Genomic DNA, 19,119 nt, shown 5'->3' on the forward strand with positions numbered 1-19,119 from the left:
CAGACCGACAGACCGGCAGATTTAAAAAGGAGAGAAGATGGGAAGCAAGAAGAAGCTCCTGAGGAAGTTGCACAGACGAAACGCGTTGAGCAGCATTTGGGACCCTGCAATTTGGTATCAGCAGTTTCTTCTTTCTATGTACTTTGGTTACTTGGTTTGCCTGTGCAATTTTTATTTTTGGCTGAGTGTTATCTACTTATACTAGTGATGGGCTATATGCCTTTTCACTTTGTTGGTCTTGCACTCTAACATTTGCACTTTTTGTCCTTCTTACCTAACAGAGTACTATGTTATATTGATCTGCTATACTTATGGGGTTTTAGCCTATTGTGGCTTTTATATACTTTTATATATATATATATATATATATATATATATATATATATATATATATATATATATATATATATATATATATATATATATATATATATATTGCACATATTGTGTGTTGAGATTTTTCAATAAACTTTGTTGTTTGCATTTCTACAATTTTTTTCTTTTGTCTTAACCCTCATTTATGATATTACCCACATAGTGACTGTAGCGCCCTGTACTTTCTATTGTGGGCATCTGACATTAACTAACTATATGGCACTTCTACTATTAACCTTAAACTTGCAGCATTGTAGTGATTTTCAAAGTATTGTTAAAAATAAATAAAGAGCAGAAAGAGATACTGAGATGGTAAGTTTTTTGTATTATTGTAGACTAAACCTTCATTTTTGCTCTATTTTTCAATAGTTCCGTATACTGAAGTTCTGGAGTAATTAGTTTTTGGCATAAAAGGCTGTCACTTTCTTTTAATCCTGGCATCAGGTTGTGTCCAAGGATTCTTGCTATTCCTGACTGGTAGGGTTTTAGAGATTTGTCTTGCATTTGGTTAGGATCCACCTCACCTTGTAAGCAGAGCTGAGCAATTTCAGTCCTCTTTGTCCGAAGCTCCTCTACTTCATTCTCCATTCTCTTTCTCCCAAAGTTGTCCACCTTATTCCAGAAAGACCTATTAAAGTAGACATACAGATTCCAGTCTAACTGATTCCAGTTTTTGATCTTCTCCTGGGTTTCTTTAGAGAGTGCTTGTTTTGTATGTTTGCTTCTTCTGTTAAGTGGAATTGATAGAATATCTTCAAAAGTCCAACAAAGTGCATTCTTCAAAAGCACTAAAGATTCATCAAAGTAGTCTGATAATAGCACCAGGTCAAACATGATGTCTACTGCCTGACACATAAGTTTAAAGTGCTTTGTAGATTCTCGTCCATTGTTGTCAAAACCCAAATCAAAAGCCATTGAGTTCTTGGCATTGGAACTCTTTGTGCCAATGTAATATTTTGATGTGTTGCTGAAGAAGTCTTCTAAACTTTTAGCACCAAGAAATGTAGATTGACTGTTATAATATGAAAAGTATGATTCCATTTGAGAAACTGGGTTCCGTAGAATAGTGAAATAAAATGTATCGCTAGGCATCACCTTTTCCACCTAAGAAAAATCAATCAAAAAGTTATTATTTCATGTAATTTTTTAAGACACTTGGAAAACTATTCTCACATTCCCAAACTGGTCTGTTTTTTGTATAGGGCTATATGATTACTCTCATTAACTCAAAGATGAGCTGCAGTTTTTTGTTTAATTTATGGTCATGATCCAGGCCCGGACTGGCTATCTGGCACACCGGGCAAATGCCCGGTGGGCTGCGATGTCCATGGGTTGAGGCCGGCAGGGGAGGTCACAGGATCTCCCCAGTCAGTCCATGCAGGGCCAGCACTATCCGAGCGCTGGCCCCGCTGTTTTCCATGATGGGCCAGTGGGGAGATCGAAAATCTCCCTCACCGGCCCACTTGCACAGACATGATGCTGGCGATGGAGGGAGAGGAAGACCTGGCGAATCTCTATCTTGCTCTACTGGGTTCCTCTCGCGAGATCTGGAATGTTGCCATGGCAATGTCCCCGATGTTATGAGAGGGAACTCTAGCCTCACAGGCTAGAGTTCACTCACCACTAGCACCACCAGGGATAGCAGCACGGTCACCCCTCCCAGGCTATAGGTAAGAAGGAAGGGGGAGGGATATAATGTCTGTTTTTTGTTTTTTTTTTTACCCCCCACCACACAATTCCTCCTAACATATGCACACACACACATCACCCTCACACACATCACCCTCACACACAGCACCCTCACACACAGCACCCTCACACACAGCACCCTCACACACAGCACCCTCACACACATACCCCTCATACACATACCCCTCACACACATCACCCTCACACACAGCACCTTCACACACAGCACTCTCACACACATCAACCTCAAAGACAGACTCTCCCACACACACACACCACACACACACACTTCAGAATGGTTTCTCCCAGAATAATTTTTTTCCACTTTTCCCATGTTTAGAAAGAGTTTTGTTCCTAGAAGTTTACAGGAAAAAATAGGACTATTAATCAACACAACTTGAGGGTACAATGCTTTTGCATTTTATTTAATGTGAATTGATTAGAGAATGCCAAGATAGTATATCCACAAACAGTGGGCAATGCTTAACCCCTTAAGAGGGAGACAATTGTTCTGACCAAAACAAAACATAGAATTTGAGTTATGTTGGTTCAACCATAATTTAGTTATTGCATATTAAGTGCAGCCACACTTATTATATATAATTTTGTTCAGGAGAAATAGGGCTTTCATTTATTTTCAAATTTATATATGAAACATCATTAAATGTGAATTAAATTTAAAAAATGTGTGAGAAATTAAATATCTGTTAGCTTTTACTGCAATAAAACACATATTTGTGTGCTGTGATGTCACTCAAGTACAACGATGCACCCGTGTACAGGTTTTATGGTGTTTTGGAAAACACATTGGTCAAATAAAGAGTTTGCTCATTTCAGTCATTACACATTGAAATTTGGTAGATTGGTTTTATGGGCATATATTACCTTTGAGACCGTATGGCAGCTCAGGAATGCAAATTACCCCCATCATGGCATACCATATGCAAAAGTAGACAACCCAGGGTATTAAAAATGGGGTATGTCCAGTCCAACTTAGTCACAAACCCTGGTCAAAGTTAGTGTTCATATGTTGTTTTTTTTTTGCATTTATTATACAAAAGTGGCACTTTCACTGATGACTGTCACTATATGTTTTACTGCTCTAAAACATTCATATTTGTGTTTAAGAAATGTCTCACAAGTACAATAGCACCCCCCAGTCCCCATGTACAGGTTTAATGGGTTTTTGGAAAGTTACAGCATCAAATAAAGGGCTTGCAAATTACATTCTCATATATATATTAATATCACTTAGAATAAAAATATCATATATATACACACACACACACACACACACACATATATATATATATATATATATATATATTTATATATATATATATATATATATATATATATATATATATATAATTTTGTTTTAAGTGTAATTTGACATCAATATGCAATATATAATGTATGGATGTATTTTGTTTATTATTTATGTATAATTATATTATTTTTTATTAATCATAAGTTGATGCAGTACACCTGTAGTAAACCTATCAATTACGCTGATCCGAGTAATGTGATCGTGGTGTTAAGATGATGGCTCGGATGGGCAAGATTGAATGAAGGGAGACTGCCTCGGTTGTCAGGCAGTCCCCCCAATCGCAATCGGGAAAGTATCCTTGCTCTCAGGGTGGCCCGATCGTTAGGGATTGTTATTTGTTAAAGTCCCACTTTTGTAGAATGGCATTGCATGCCCTGCATCATTAGGGGTTAAAAGGACACTGTAGTTAACAAACCAACTTTCACTTAACAAAGCAGTTTTAGTGTATAGATCATGCCTCTGAAGTCTCAATGCTCAATTCTCTGCCATTTAGAAGTTAAATCATTTTTGTTTCAGGACATGCAGCCCTTACTACACCTCCACTTGAAAATTGTTAACTTAATTTACAAGTTTTTATCTCCTGCTCTGTAAATTGAACTTTAATCATACACAGCAGAACCCTGCAACCTATTAACAGTGCAGGAGAAAAGAAATTCTAAATTCAACAGATTGTGCCGTAAAGGAAGTATATATGTTAGATCTCACTTTACAGGAAATGTTTAAGAAGGCTGTGCACATTACATGCAGGAATGTGGGACTAGGGCTGCATGAACAAAGTGAATAAACTCCTAAATAGCAGATACATGAGCATTAAGACTGCAGAGGCATTAAATATACACCAAAACTGCTTTATTAAGATAAAGATGTTTTGGTCATTTTAGTGTCCCTTTAAAGACACATACATTTCTGCTACTTCATACTGTGGTAAAAACCAATATGGTAATGTATCCTAAGCCTCTGTCATCAAAGAGAGGAATCATTGATATTAGCTGTATTACTAAATTTGCTTCCACGTGTATTTTCATTGTTTGGTGCCCTGTATTGATGTTCAGTGCTGGCATTACCATTGATTATTATTAATTGACTAGTATCTAATAGCTTCTGGTTTATATTATCCCAGACTGCTTTATATTATCCAAAACTTGACGGGCATTTGAAAATATTTCCTGGCTTGTTTATTAGATTTTTAATATGTCTGTTTAAAGGTTCCTTTTTTTCCTCCATCTTTCTGCTCCAGTCTTACATTTTTGTACTTTCCTATAAGGTTCTGACCCACAAGCAAATGTCCTGGCATATCCTGGCACTCCCTACCACCAGGACCTGCAGAAATGTTCCTGCACGGCATTATTCTCTTATATACACTTGGAAGAAAAAAAATATTTTGTGATTTATTACACTCGTGTAATTAAGTAGTACTTCAGATTTAATTAGTTGCACATAAATATTTAAGAGTTTTTTCTTTAGTTCTAAATTTCACTTATCAGCCACCACATTAAATCCAACTGCCTTATATCATGTAGGTCTACCTCATGCTGCCAAAACAGCTTGAGCCATGGACTCTACAAGACCTCTGAACATGTCCTGTGGTATCTAGCACCAAGACATTTTTGGTAGGTACTGACCATTAAACACCCCTCAAGACTTGTTATTTTGGAGATGCTCTGACCCAAGCATCTACCATCATTATTTGGCACTTGCCAAATTTTCTGCTCTTTTCACTTGCAAATTTCTTCTGCTTCCAACACATGAAATTCAAGAACTTACTGTTCACTTGCTGCCTAATATATCCCACCCCTTGACAGGTGCCATTGCAACAATATAACTAATGTTATTCACTCCACCTGTAAATTTCTGCTAATTCATACTGTGCTGAAAAACAATATGGGAATGTATGGGAATGTCTCCTAAGCCTCTTTTAGCTGATCAGTGTATTTTCATATTTCAACCTCATTTAAAATTTTACAGCTTTGTTCTCTTAAGGAGATGTTAGATGTGTGGATTTTGTTCTTGGGAGATACCTCAGTGAGCTGGAACCTCATGTGATGGCACATGATGTGAAACTCCTTCTTTCCTGTCATGGAGAAATCTTCAACATACTTAGAAGTGAAATAATAGGGGTATGAAAACTGTGATCCAAATGGAAGGGCAAAGGTCAAGTTGTGAGCTTCTCCGAAACGGAACAGAATGTTCATGACTGTGCTGCTGGCTGTCTTGTGTGTTTTTAGGAAGAATATGTGGGTTTTTGGTTGGCAGGAATCTGTGAGTCTTCCAACATTCTCTGACGAATCCTCAAAGTCAAATAGCCAATATTTAGTATTTTTTTCAATAAGATGACCATTCGTCACATTTTTTAGATGTTCGTGACAAAGTTCACTGATATTATAATTTATTGGTTCATGACATCTGCAAGAGAATAAGTACATTTAAAAAAACTTGCACAAAATTGAAAATTCAGGTTTAGACAGGAATATGTTACATAGTTACAAAAGTGAATCGTGTCCTTCAAGTTCAGCCTCGTTTTTATAAACTAAACAGATTTAAATTTGTGTTAACATTTCTTCATAACTAAAATCTACCAAATCTACCATTCCATTTATTAATTTTGTATCCCAGCTTTTCTTATGCCATGGTGACAGGTGTTCAAAATTTGCACAGCATATTCAATGTGTGGTCTTACAATTGATTTGTAAAGAGGAAAAATTATATTTTCATCCTAAAGAATTAATGCCCCATTTTATACATGACAATACTTTACTGGCCTTAGCAACTGTTAATTGACCTTGTACAATGTTACCTAGTTTGTTGTTTAAAACAATTCCCAAACCCTGCGCTTACTCTAGTGTGGATACACTTTCCAGGCTAATCATGGCAGCATATACACATGGGTTAGCTCCTCCCCTTACAGCCGATAGGACAGGAAAACCACCAAGGTTTTAAAAGGAGGCTCCATCCCTAAGGTCCTCAGTCTTTTTCCTGTCCTACAGCCCTTAGGACGTGAGCAATTTGCTCCCTTAACTTACGGACATGTATGTTTTTTATCTTTATTACTTTATTTGCCTGTTTTACTGTAGTACATTATGCAGTTGTGCTTTTATGCTGTGATGCATTTAAGCTTTGATATCTTTAAACTAGTGCATTATACTGCTGTACCTTATTTTTAAGATTGTGGTACATTATGCGGTTGTGCTTTTGCTAGGAAGCATTTAACCCCTTAAGGACCAAACTTCTGGAATAAAAGGGAATCATGACATGTCCCACATGTCATATGTCCTTAAGGGGTTAAGCTGTGTTGCATTTAAGCTGTGTGGCATTTAAAACTGTTTCATTTAAATTTGCATTTAATACTTTTGCATGTATTGAAACTGCAGTACATTTGGAAAACTGCAGTGCATTTGAAGACTGAAATATTTAAAACTGTGATACATTTTGAAAACTGTGTTACCTTTTATATCTTGAGGCCTTTAGACTGTGGTGCCTTTAAACTTTGACTTTTTGCACGTGGTTGCCTTTTCAACTCCCTTGCAGGCACTTTTGTTATCTATTTTGCTTCCCCTCGGTCCCAGTGATTTATTCCCGGTACCCTGGGTGTTTAGGGGCCATGTAGGCTTCAGACAGAGTCCTCTCCCTGGTCTCTAAACAGCAAACACACTCGGAATAGGCCCACATGTGTGCAGTTTGTGCCTTATTGGGCCTAATACAGATGACTTGCATTGTGGGAATACAAGTTGTGGCAGCCATCTTGGATAAGGGCAATTGCCAGAAAGTGCCTAAAATAAAGGGAAAAGTACAGTAAACCTACCACACTTATTTGGTAAGTATTTGCAGTGTCTCCAGACATGGATAAGTGCTGTCTTCAGCCTGTTTTAAAGCTGTTTCGCTGGTTTTCTTATAGAATTTAACAGTGCACATTTTTTATTAATACTTACCACAGGTAATATTTAGTTATTATTATTTATCAGGTGTCTGATTCTTCAATCTGGTTATGAGGTGAAAACAGTGGAAGGAATCGGTTATGCACTGACTTCCTCCAGAAGGTTGTCGCTTCAGCATGACCTATCACTGTGCAGCCACATGACATGCAGGCAGGGCTTACAAAGTAAGTTCCAGAGGCCTTAGGGGTAAGAAAAGAGGCCAGGCTTTACCCTGTGGAGGAAGTTATTTCCAACCCCAGAACTACACCACCTAAGTTGCACACTTATGGATCATAGGTGGACGCAGACCTATCCTATTTTACGCCTACCATTGCAGGAGGCCAGCCAGCTGTGACTTCCGCTGCTGTTTCTACAAACATGAAATATGTGATTTAAGATCTCAAGGCTACTATGGAGAGAGATATTAAAAGCCAAGATTGAAGAGGCAGTCTGAAGTCTTCAGGTTACAACTGACTTATTCACAGAAACTTCCCTAGATGTAACTAGGATATTCTCTGGATCAAATGGCTTTGTCTATAGCAGCTAGGAAAGCATTATGGTTCTATTTCTGGGATGATGACTCATCCTCCAAGTCTGCCCTCTACACCATTCTATTTGAAGGGGTGGTGCTGTTTGGGGAAACTTTGGATAATTCCATTGAAAAGGTGAATGAGGGCTGCAAGATATTGGTACCTTAGGATGGAAGTTCCAAGGATCTCAGCTCCTCATAGTCATAGTCAGACCGGAGAACCTCCAGTGACCAGTATTTCTGAGATACATGGAGCTGCTGGCCCTGCAGGGAATACTCCAGAGGTGACTCATGGCAGTTGGTAAACCTGCCTTTCAAGGTTCTAATGGAGCTATAACGCAGTCGTTTTGCTCTTCAGCAATGAACATATCTCCTCCGGTACTAGGAGACTCATTTTTTCTGATCACACATACCTGGGCTCATCATACTCTGGAGGCTTGTGTGTGGTATCCATGGTCCAGATTGATATAGACTGGAGTTTTTTTCTTAACGGGCACAGGAGTCCCCATACCAACAGGAGTATTAAGACCAATGAATCAAAAGGTAAAGCACTGAAGGAAGAAGCCTTCTGGACGAAGAGGTGATATTTTTTTTTTAGGTCCCAGAACAAGAGCAGTTCCAGGGACAAGTTTCGCCTCTCTTCTGGTGCTTAGAGGAAAAGCACAGGAAAGCCTACATTGGACATAAGAGGGGCCAACAAGAGGCTGAATGTCAGAGTCTTCGGGATGGAGTCAAGCAGATCCATATCTCAAGCAATCTGGAAGGATAATTTCCTTACCTCTATATATCTCAAGGATGCTTATTTTCAGTCCAATCTGCAGAGATCTTCGACATTAGCTCAGAAGAGAACCTACCATTTGGCCTCAATGTGGCCCCAAGAATCTTTATATGTGCTTATAGTGTTATTGAGAGTCCAGAACTCCACCTGGTTCCATTAGCTGGAGGATCTACTTCTGATAGCCTTAGACCCTCAGAAGGCAGGCACACAGAGGTATATAGTTCTTTCATAACTCCTAAAGTTTGGCTGCTTGATGAATATCAAGAAAAGCAGTTTCAGACCAGCTCAGTGGTTGACATTCCCGAGTGGAAAATTCTATGCTCTGCTTTTCCCTATCTCGGGAACAGTTCCACAGATTGTAAAGGTTTTCTCTCCCAGTTTCTTCATTTCTGCTTGGTAACAGCAAGAAAATAGATACAACTACTAGGAATCCTGGCTTCCACCAGCAGACTTGTCAGATGGGCCCAATGGCATCTCTGGATTCCTTACAGATCCTTCCTATCTTGATCCAACAAGAGAAAGATTATTGGAGTCAGCCACTTACTATGTCCCCCATCAGTGGAGTTACACCTTCCCTGGCAGCTGAAAGAGGGATTAGATCTCTGAGTTTCCTGTGAACAGAACCTCATTGGTCGATTATTAGCTCGAATTCCAGTTTTTATAAGATTGGTTGCACAGTGTTTGGAACATGTTGCACAATATTTCCATTCATTTGTATGGAACTAAGAGTCATTTTCAAGGTTCTTCTTCACTTCAGATGCTTACTGAAGAATGAGTGGGTCCAAATTTGCTCAAAAATCAATGCAACTGTATCCTATATTTACCAAGATGGGTCTCACAGATACGTATTGATGGAATTCCAGCCCATAATCAGGGCACAGAAGAACAACCAGTGGCTCAGAATACAATGGCTGTTTGCTAGAGCTGAATAACTGTGGACAAGGTGGATTGGCAACCAGGTCCTGACGTATCCTCAGGGTTGACGCAGATTGTCTGATACCCTACATAGATCTGATGGCCATTTCTTGGACCTACCAGGTCCAGAAGTATTTTTTACATGCTAGGACCAGAATGCTCAGGTTCAGGATACACTGACTCAAATTTAGAATTTTAGTCTGATGTACATATTTTCCTGTTTTCGACTTTCCTAAGAAGGCAATGCAGAAGGTGACAGTGGAAGACCGTGTCGACTCAAATTCCTATGATGAATAAGATGATTCTGGAACCTCCAAGGGAAATTCCTGTATGTCCAGACCTATTACAAGGCCCCATGACACACCAGGATCCTCAAGTTCTGGTGTTGATGCAGGGGTCCATATTAGTATAGGCATCCCTGAGACGGTCATTGAGATCCTCTTACAATCCTATACAGGCTTTACTAAGCTTGACATGCTTTTGTCTGTTGGAATTACTCCTCGTTCAGGCCTTGAAAGGTTCTGTGTTATAACACTCTAGAGGAGCACTTAGCTGCACTTTGCTTCATATAGGCATTGATTGAAATCATGCCTCCACTGAGTGTGGTGAAGCCAATATGTGACGTACCACTGGTCTCACGGGCCCTGACTGAACCATTATTCGAACCTCTAGAATGAGCTTCCATGGTGGTAGCACAGAAAGTGCTGGTGGCTGGTACCCCAGCAAGGAAAATGGGTGAACTCCAGGCTTGATCCTGTGAACCCCCTTTCACTACTTTTCAACAGATATGGTCATCTTGCATTTGGCATCTGAAGATCCTGCCTATGGTGAATGCTTATCTAGGTCATTCTCTACCTGTACTGAAGGGTACCGATTGAGCGTTGATATCCCTTGTGCTTTGCTTCATATAAGCAACAATTGAACTAAAGCCTCCGCTGAGGGTGTTGAAACCAATATGTGACGTACCACTGGTCTCACAGACTCTGACTGAACTTCTAGCAGGAGCTTCCATGATTTTAGCCCAGACGTTGCTGTTGCTGGTGACTTGTACCTCAGCAAGGTGAATGTGTGCACTTAGCTGCACTTTGCTTCATATAGGCATTGAATGAAATCATGCCTCCACGGAGTGTGGTGAAGCCAATGTGTGACGTACCACTGCTCTCATGGGCCCTGACTGAACCATTATTCAAACCTCTAGAAGGTGCTTTCATGGTGGTAGCACAGAAAGTGCTCGTGGCTAGTACCCCAGCAAGGAAAATGGGTGAACTCCAGGCTTGACCCTGTGTACCCCCATTCACTGAATTTCAACAGGATATGGTTGTCTTGCTGGTAGCACCAGAGATCCTGCCTAAAGTGAGAGCCTTTCAATGCCATTCTCTACCTGTACCAAAGGATTTGGGGCATTCTCCACTAGTACTGTTACAGCATCTCGTGGGCTTCCATGGCAATGGTCTCTGCTGAAACTTTGTAAAGTTGGCATTTGGACCTCTTTGAAATAGTTTGTCCTGCATTACATATTGGACATTGAAGTAATTCGTGAGGCACAATTTGGACGTCACGTCCGTTCTCTACCTGTGCTGGAGGGTATCAGGGCACTCTCCTCTCATGCTGTTGCAGCATCATGGGTTGCCATGGTAATGGTTTCCGCTGACACTTTTTGTTAGCTAGCATTTGAACCTCTTTAGACACGTTTGTCTGGCATTTCATACTGTTCGTTAAAACAGTCTGTGATGCACAATTTGGTACTCAAGTACTTAACTCAGTTAATTCTTCTATCTATGTTGAATTATTCTGATTATTTGATTGGCTATTCTGTCCCTCCCTTTGTAAGCGTGGGTATTCCCCATGTGTATATGCTGCCATGATTAGCCTGGAAAATGGAAAATTTACTCATACTTACCGTAATTTTCTTTTCCTGGCTATTATTCATGGCAGCATATACTTCCCACCCATTAATGTCTCTATTTATGTACTGTAGAGCTTGTAAACTGACTGAGGACCTTAGGGATGGAGCCTCCTTTTAAAACCTTGGTGGTTTTCCTGTCCTATCGGCTGTAAGGGGAGGAGCTAACCCATGTGTATATGCTGCCATGAATAATAGCCAGGAAAAGAAAATTACGGTAAGTATGAGTAAATTTTCCATTATATTGAAGCTACAATATAAATATACTATAGTAGTATTAAAACTAAATGGGAAATTAGACTTTCGTCGACTGTTTGCAAGCATTTAGATAAATAGCTTTTAGGTAGACAGATACATTTATACATACTTGTTAGAAAAGGCACAACCTTTAGGTAGACACATGAATTTGTACACACTTGTTTATACATACTTGTTAGAGAATACACAACCTATGTATGTATAGACACATACATTAACAGTGCCCACCACTAATATTGGCATCATTGCTAAATATGAGCAAAGAAGGCTGTGAAAAATTCTTTATTGTTTAACCCCTTAAGGATGGAGTCAATTGTACACGTTCTGTCAAAAACAAAACGTAAGCAAAACGTGTAGAATTTGTGCTATATGTTTGTTCAACCATAATCTACCTCTTTCATATTAAGTATACACACACTTATTATATATCATTTTGTACAGGAGAAACAGGGCTTTCATTTCACATCAAATATGAATATATAAAACATAATTAAATTTGAAAACAATGTATTTTAACTGTGAATGTCATAATACTGCTAGATTTGCTGCAATAAAATACACGTTTTTGTGTTCAGTGATGTCTTACGAGTACAACAGTAATCCCCCCTCCCCCCCAATGAACAGGTTTTATGGGGTATTGGAAAGTTACAGGGTCAAATATAGGGTTTTCCCCTTTTTCAATTTTACACATTGAAATTTGCCAGATTGGTTTGCTGGGCCTATGTTACCTTTGCGACCGTATGGCAGTTCAAAAATGAAAATTAACCCCATCAAGCTGGGAGAGAAGAGGCAGTTAATCCTGAAATGCTAAAGGAAAAAGTTCCTAAGTCTCTACAGTCTCTGAAGTGGGGCAGGATCCCTACAAAACATATAAGGCATTAAACTTTTAGAAACCTATTACAACAGACTTTAGCTTGCCGCCTGCCAAATCCAGACACATACCAGAGATCGATCTGTGAGACCCGAGGGAGCACCTATATATATATATTATGCACTTATTTTTAGACTTCTTAATTTTTGGATTTCCTATTATATATTATTGATATTGTACTAATATTGCTGTCTCTTTTGATTTCAACTATATTTATGTGAGGTTTATTCAGTTCCTGGTTATTTTCATTATAGTATTATAGGGAAAAATATAGGGTTTTCTCATTTCAGTTTGCCATATTGCTTAGGTGACCTACGCTGCCTTTGAGACAGTATGGCAGCCCAGGAGTGAGAATTACCCCCATCATGGCATACCATTCAAAAAAGTAGACAACCCAGGGCATTCAACTTTGGGTAAGATCGGTCTTTTGTAGTAGCTACTTAGCCACATTATCACACAAAATCTGCACTTTCACTGATGATATCATCATCATTACAAGTTTTATTGTTTCAAAACACTCATATGTGTGTTCAGCGTAGTCTCACGAGTACAACAGTACCCCATATGTAAAGGTCTTATGAGGTTTTGGAAAATTAAAGGGTTAAATATAGGGCTTGTAAATTAAATCCTTTGGACTTTCTGTCTGGGTTGTCAGGCAGGTCCCTTAAATTATAATTACTAAAATGCATTAATTATGTGAAAAATAGGTAAATATACATGAGGAATATATATATATATATATATATATATATATATATATATATATATATATATATATACACACACACATGTACATAAATACACACACACACACACACATATATATATATATATATATATATATATATATATATATATATATATATATTTATTTAAATGTGTGTATATATAGAAAAATAAAATATTATTTTAAGTGTATTTTGAGGTGTGTGTGTGTGTATGTATATATATATATATATATATATATATATATATATATATATATTTCCTGGCCATTCATGGCAGCATCACTAACAGGAACAGGACAGGAAACAATTAATCAATTATAACCAGACTGTAGGTATAAAAGGTGCCTCCTCCCTCTAACCCACAGTCTTTTTTTCTGTCATTAGCAGGAAAAACTGGAATTATACCTATACTAGATTTTATTTTGAGGCCACCTTCCAATGTGTACCATGGGTTCTTACCAGATAAAGTTCAGCCTCTCTTTATTTGAAGAACTCAGTAATCAGCCTGCAAGAGCAGGACTAACTGAGTTAAGGTACATTATAGTATATGTACCACATCAATGGAATAACAAGGCTGTTTTAAAAATTTAAAATGATGTGGGGTCGGTGTATCCTTAAAAATTCCCCTTCAAGCATCAATAACCCCCTCAGAGATTGTGGCAGAAGAGAAGCTGGGTAAGTGACTGAAAATATTCATTGGTCTTACCCTGAATGTGTGTATATTCTTCTTCTGTTGTGCTTTGTATTGCTCATGCTGGAGAGAGATTGGAGGCTTGCAGAGTTCTTTGCTTGCTTGTTTGCACCGGCTGGGTGCTACTTCCGGGTTCGGAGGGCGGGGCATGCGCAGTAGCATCGGCGTCGTGAAGTTACTATTGCGCATGCGCGAACCGACGGGCTTTTAAAGCGATATCGCGCCAAAATTGAAAAAAACGTGTATCCTATCAAGATATGCTTATGATATTACATATAGTTTGTATTTTTTATTTTATGTATGTTATTTAGAATTATATGTATGATATATTATAAGTTAATTAAAGCTCCTGATTAATATGTTATACATATATATTACATATATAATTAGATACTAAGTGCATTTTGGTATTAATATATATATATATATATATATATTAATACCAAAATACACTTATAATTAAATAATTTATTTAGATATATTATTTATGTATAGTATGCTAATCAGATGCTTTAATTGACTTATAATATATTATACATGTATGATATATTATTTTCATGTTTGATTCTAACTTTTTAAAAATATTTTAAAAAAACTCACAGTTCCTCTGCAGTCAGTCTCATAGACTGCTATCACGGTCATGTGATCGCAAAGTCTGTCACGATCACATGGCCATGGAGGGCCAAAATGTCAGGAGACAGGCAGCCCCCCAGGACCAGGATCGCCGTGGATCTCTGGTACAGGTAAGTAAATGGCGGCCGGGGATCTATGCCGCCCTAGCAGTGTTTAGGCTCACTTAATGCAGGACTGCATAGTACGCCCTAATGGCGTTAAGAGGTTAACCTTTTAAGCTGTTGTTCAAATAAATACACAAAAATACTGATGCATGTGGACTCTCATCTTCAGTTCAACCCACCTATTTTGTATGGAGATCAAGTTAGGGAACTGTTATGGCCATAGCAGGATCATGATTTTGTGGTGTGTAAACCATTTTTGTGTTGATTTTGATGGATTATGCTGGATTATCAGACTACAGCTCATTTTAAGCATTCTGGCAGAGGCAGTCAGGTGTTTATTTAATATCTATAATGTCCAGGTTCTCTGACAGAAAAACAACCCCAAAATATAAAAGAGCCACTGCCATATTTAAGTGTAGGCATGAGGTGCTATTCCGTTTGGCTACCTCTTTGTATGCACCAAGTCAAACTCTGATGTTTAGTGCCAGAAAGCTTTATTTTGGTTTCCTCTGGCCATACAACTCAATTCCATTTGAAGTTCAATAGTGTCTGACAAATCTGAAAACCCTTACAAACTACTTGTGGTAATGTAGGAGACTTTCTGACCCCAAGGCACATCTAACAGCTGCAATTTTCCAGCTGTTATTATTGGAGATTTTTTGGCCACTTGAACCATCTTCTTCACAGTGCATTGAGTCAATACAGACACACACTTCCTCTTCCAGGTTGATTTCCAGTTAACCGGATCATCTTAATTATTCCCCTGATGGTGGGAATGGGCATTTCGATGCTTTTCTTAAAGCCACTTCATATTTTGTGAAGCTCAATAATATGTAGTCACACATCACAGCTATATTCCTTGGTCTTACCCACTGTGATGAATGACCAATGGAATTTGACCTATGTGTTACCTCATATTTATACCCCTTGAAACAGGAAAGCATGGTTGAACAAGTTCCTGCTCCTAATAACCCAAGTGTACTAAAAAAAATATAAAATATCAATGGGAATATACTTATATACTTATAAATATATTTGTCTCAAAATAATTCATAGGGGTGGCAATAATTGTGCCACACATATATTTAACAAAGATTTTTTTTGGAGGGGGAAAAACCTGTGCTGTGTTTGCAATTGTTTGAAATCCATGAGAGCAGAGCATTTTTGTGCATTTTTTGAACAAAAGATTAAAAGGTTAAACAATGAAGACAATTTTCACAGCTTTCTTTGCTCATATTTACAAGGGTGCCAATATTAGTGGAGGGCATTGTACACCCCCCTCCTTACTTTCCCTGTGCCGTTTCAAAACAGATTAATGTCTTTTCACTCTGTCATTTTTCCTTTTACATTCATATTTCCTATTTTCTTTTTTAACCCATTCTGTTAATTTCTGTGAACTTCAATATACAAGGAATATACAAGGAAACCTAGATTCAAGTCCTGGTCAGGCCACCTCACCAGTATGTGTCCTTGGGAAAGGCACATGCATAGGCGTGTGCCGGGTGTGCCTGGGCACACCCTAATCCCCGCGGTACGCGCTATGGAGTGAGACCGGCAGGGGAGATCTCAGGATCCCCCCTGTCGGTCCATGCAGAGCCGTCGCTATCTGAGCGCCGGCTCTGCTCTAAACCTCCCCTCACCGGCCCACAGGCAGTGAGGGAGGCAGGAGAGGACCCGGGGAGCTCTTGCCAGCAGCTCTGCCGGGTTCCTCTCGCGAGATCTGAGCATTGCCGTGGCAACGCTCAGATCTCGCAAGAGTGTACTCTAGCCCTGCAGGCTCTCCACTGGACCACCAGGGAAGGCAGCAGCAGCAAGGTCCCCCTTCCCTACATAAGGTAAGAAGGGAGGAGGGATATTTACTAAACGGCCCCCACACAATACACACAATCCCCTAAACATACAGCACACACACACAGCACCCACATACAGCACACAAACCACACCCCCCACACACAGCATCTACACACACAGCACCCTTACACATACACACTAACAGCACCCTTACACACATCACCCTCACATGTACACACTAACAGCACCCTTACACACACACAGCACCCATACACACACAGCGCCTTCACACACACACACACACACAATGCCTTCACACACACACAGCACCCTTACACACACATAAAGCGCCCTTACACACACAGCAACCTTACACACACAACGCCTTCACACACACACAGCGCCTACACACACACACACAGCAGTATATGTGTGTGTATGTATGTATGTGTGTGTGTGTGTGTGTATATATATATATATATATATAAATATATATATACAGGGAGTGCAGAATTATTAGGCAAGTTGTATTTTTGAGGATTAATTTTATTATTGAACAACAACCATGTTCTCAATGAACCCAAAAAACTCATTAATATCAAAGCTGAATATTTTTGGAAGTAGTTTTTAGTTTGTTTTTAGTTATAGCTATTTTAGGGGGATATCTGTGTGTGCAGGTGACTATTACTGTGCATAATTATTAGGCAACTTAACAAAAAACAAATATATACCCATTTCAATTATTTATTTTTACCAGTGAAACCAATATAACATCTCAACATTCACAAATATACATTTCAGACATTCAAAAACAAAACAAAAACAAATCAGTGACCTTTCTTTGCGAGGACACTCAAAAGCCTGTCATACATGGATTCTGTCAGTGTTTTGATCTGTTCACCATCAACATTGCGTGCAGCAGCAACCACAGCCTCCCAGATACTGTTCAGAGAGGTGTACTGTTTTCCCTCCTTGTAAATCTCACATTTGATGATGGACCACAGGTTCTCAATGGGGTTCAGATCAGGTGAACAAGGAGGCCATGTCATTAGATTTTCTTCTTTTATACCCTTTCTTGCCAGCCACGCTGTGGAGTACTTGGACGCGTGTGATGGAGCATTGTCCTGAATGAAAATCATGTTTTTCTTGAAGGATGCAGACTTCTTCCTGTACCACTGCTTGAAGAAGGTGTCTTCAGGACTGGGAGTTGAGCTTGACTCCATCCTCAACCCGAAAAGGCCCCACAAGCTCATCTTTGATGATACCAGCCCAAACCAGTACTCCATCTCCACCTTGCTGGCGTCTGAGTCGGACTGGAGCTCTCTGCCCTTTACCAATCCAGCCACGGGCCCATCCATCTGGCCCATCAAGACTCACTCTCATTTCATCAGTCCATAAAACCTTAGAAAAATCAGTCTTGAGATATTTCTTGGCCCAGTCTTGACGTTTCAGCTTGTGTGTCTTGTTCAGTGGTGGTCGTCTTTCAGCCTTTCTTACCTTGGCCATGTCTCTGAGTATTGCACACCTTGTGCTTTTGGGCACTCCAGTGATGTTGCAGCTCTGAAATATGGCCAAACTGGTGGCAAGTGGCATCTTGGCAGCTGCACGCTTGACTTTTCTCAGTTCATGGGCAGTTATTTTGCGCCTTGGTTTCTCCACACGCTTCTTGCGACCCTGTTGACTATTTTGAATGAAACGCTTGATTGTTCGATGATCACGCTTCAGAAGCTTTGCAATTTTAAGAGTGCTGCATCCCTCTGCAAGATATCTCACTATTTTTGACTTTTCTGAGCCTGTCAAGTCCTTCTTTTGACCCATTTTGCCAAAGGAAAGGAAGTTGCCTAATAATTATGCACACCTGATATAGGGTGTTGATGTCATTAGACCACACCCCTTCTCATTACAGAGACGCACATCACCTAATATGCTTAATTGGTAGTAGGCTTTCGAGCCTATACAGCTTGGACTAAGACAACATGCATAAAGAGGATGATGTGGTCAAAATACTCATTTGCCTAATAATTCTGCACTCCCTGTATATATACACGGTGTGTGTGTTTGTGCTTTAGGGTGCACGCCTATGGGCACATGATATATATCCACCTACCTCAAATCCTCATAGATTGGTTGAGCAGGGTCTTCTCCACCTCTAAATAAACTCCTTTCTGCACTTGTACAGCAGTATATGTTGTAGTTATATAAATGCTAATAATAATTATCACACCCAATACGGTCTGCTTTTGCTCAGAATGTGCCCTGCAACTTTTAGACACACTCCAGTACCGTTGGAGTCCTCACTGAATGAATACATGTTTGATCACATACCTTATTGATTCATTGATTTTGCAGTATTGAAAAGTGAAGCCAATTATAGTTGAGATAAAGAGAGCTGCGCATATATACTTCCAGCTTTGAGTTGAAGAACTGCAGAGAATTTAAGGGAATACATTTATTTTAGGAATATTTATTCAATATTCACAGTAAAAAAAAAATATAAATTAAAGGAAAGCTGACAATTTTTTTGTTACTGAAAAAAGTAGATTGCAAAAGAAGGGGAAGGGAGCTCAAGAGGGCACGGAGGCTAAATAAGGTCACAGGAGTGGATGGTGGCCA

General features: G+C 39.2%; 1 protein-coding gene across 1 annotated transcript; it reads right to left on the bottom strand.

Moving 5' to 3' along the window:
- Window positions 1-683: 683 nt before the first annotated feature.
- Window positions 684-18,885, bottom strand: LOC134585500 (galactose-3-O-sulfotransferase 2-like). The gene is made up of 3 exons (XM_063440924.1): window positions 18,832-18,885; window positions 5,413-5,797; window positions 684-1,479 (listed from the first exon to the last, which is right to left on the bottom strand). Exons 2-3 carry the CDS (start codon window positions 5,584-5,586, stop codon window positions 712-714), a joined length of 942 nt encoding a protein of 313 aa, XP_063296994.1. The 5' UTR covers window positions 5,587-5,797; window positions 18,832-18,885; the 3' UTR covers window positions 684-711.
- Window positions 18,886-19,119: the final 234 nt, after the last annotated feature.

Source organism: Pelobates fuscus, chromosome 2 (assembly GCF_036172605.1).
Source record: "Pelobates fuscus isolate aPelFus1 chromosome 2, aPelFus1.pri, whole genome shotgun sequence".
Classification (NCBI taxonomy): domain Eukaryota; kingdom Metazoa; phylum Chordata; class Amphibia; order Anura; family Pelobatidae; genus Pelobates; species Pelobates fuscus.

Excerpts from the sequence above, each read along its gene's own strand:
- LOC134585500 (XM_063440924.1), bottom strand. The coding sequence starts at position 5,586 with ATGAACATTCTGTTCCGTTTCGGAGAAGCTCACAACTTGACCTTTGCC. Across the intron at positions 1,480-5,412 it reads TGAGGTTCCAGCTCACTGAG|GTGGAAAAGGTGATGCCTAG; the intron begins GTATCTCCCAAG and ends GATTTTTCTTAG.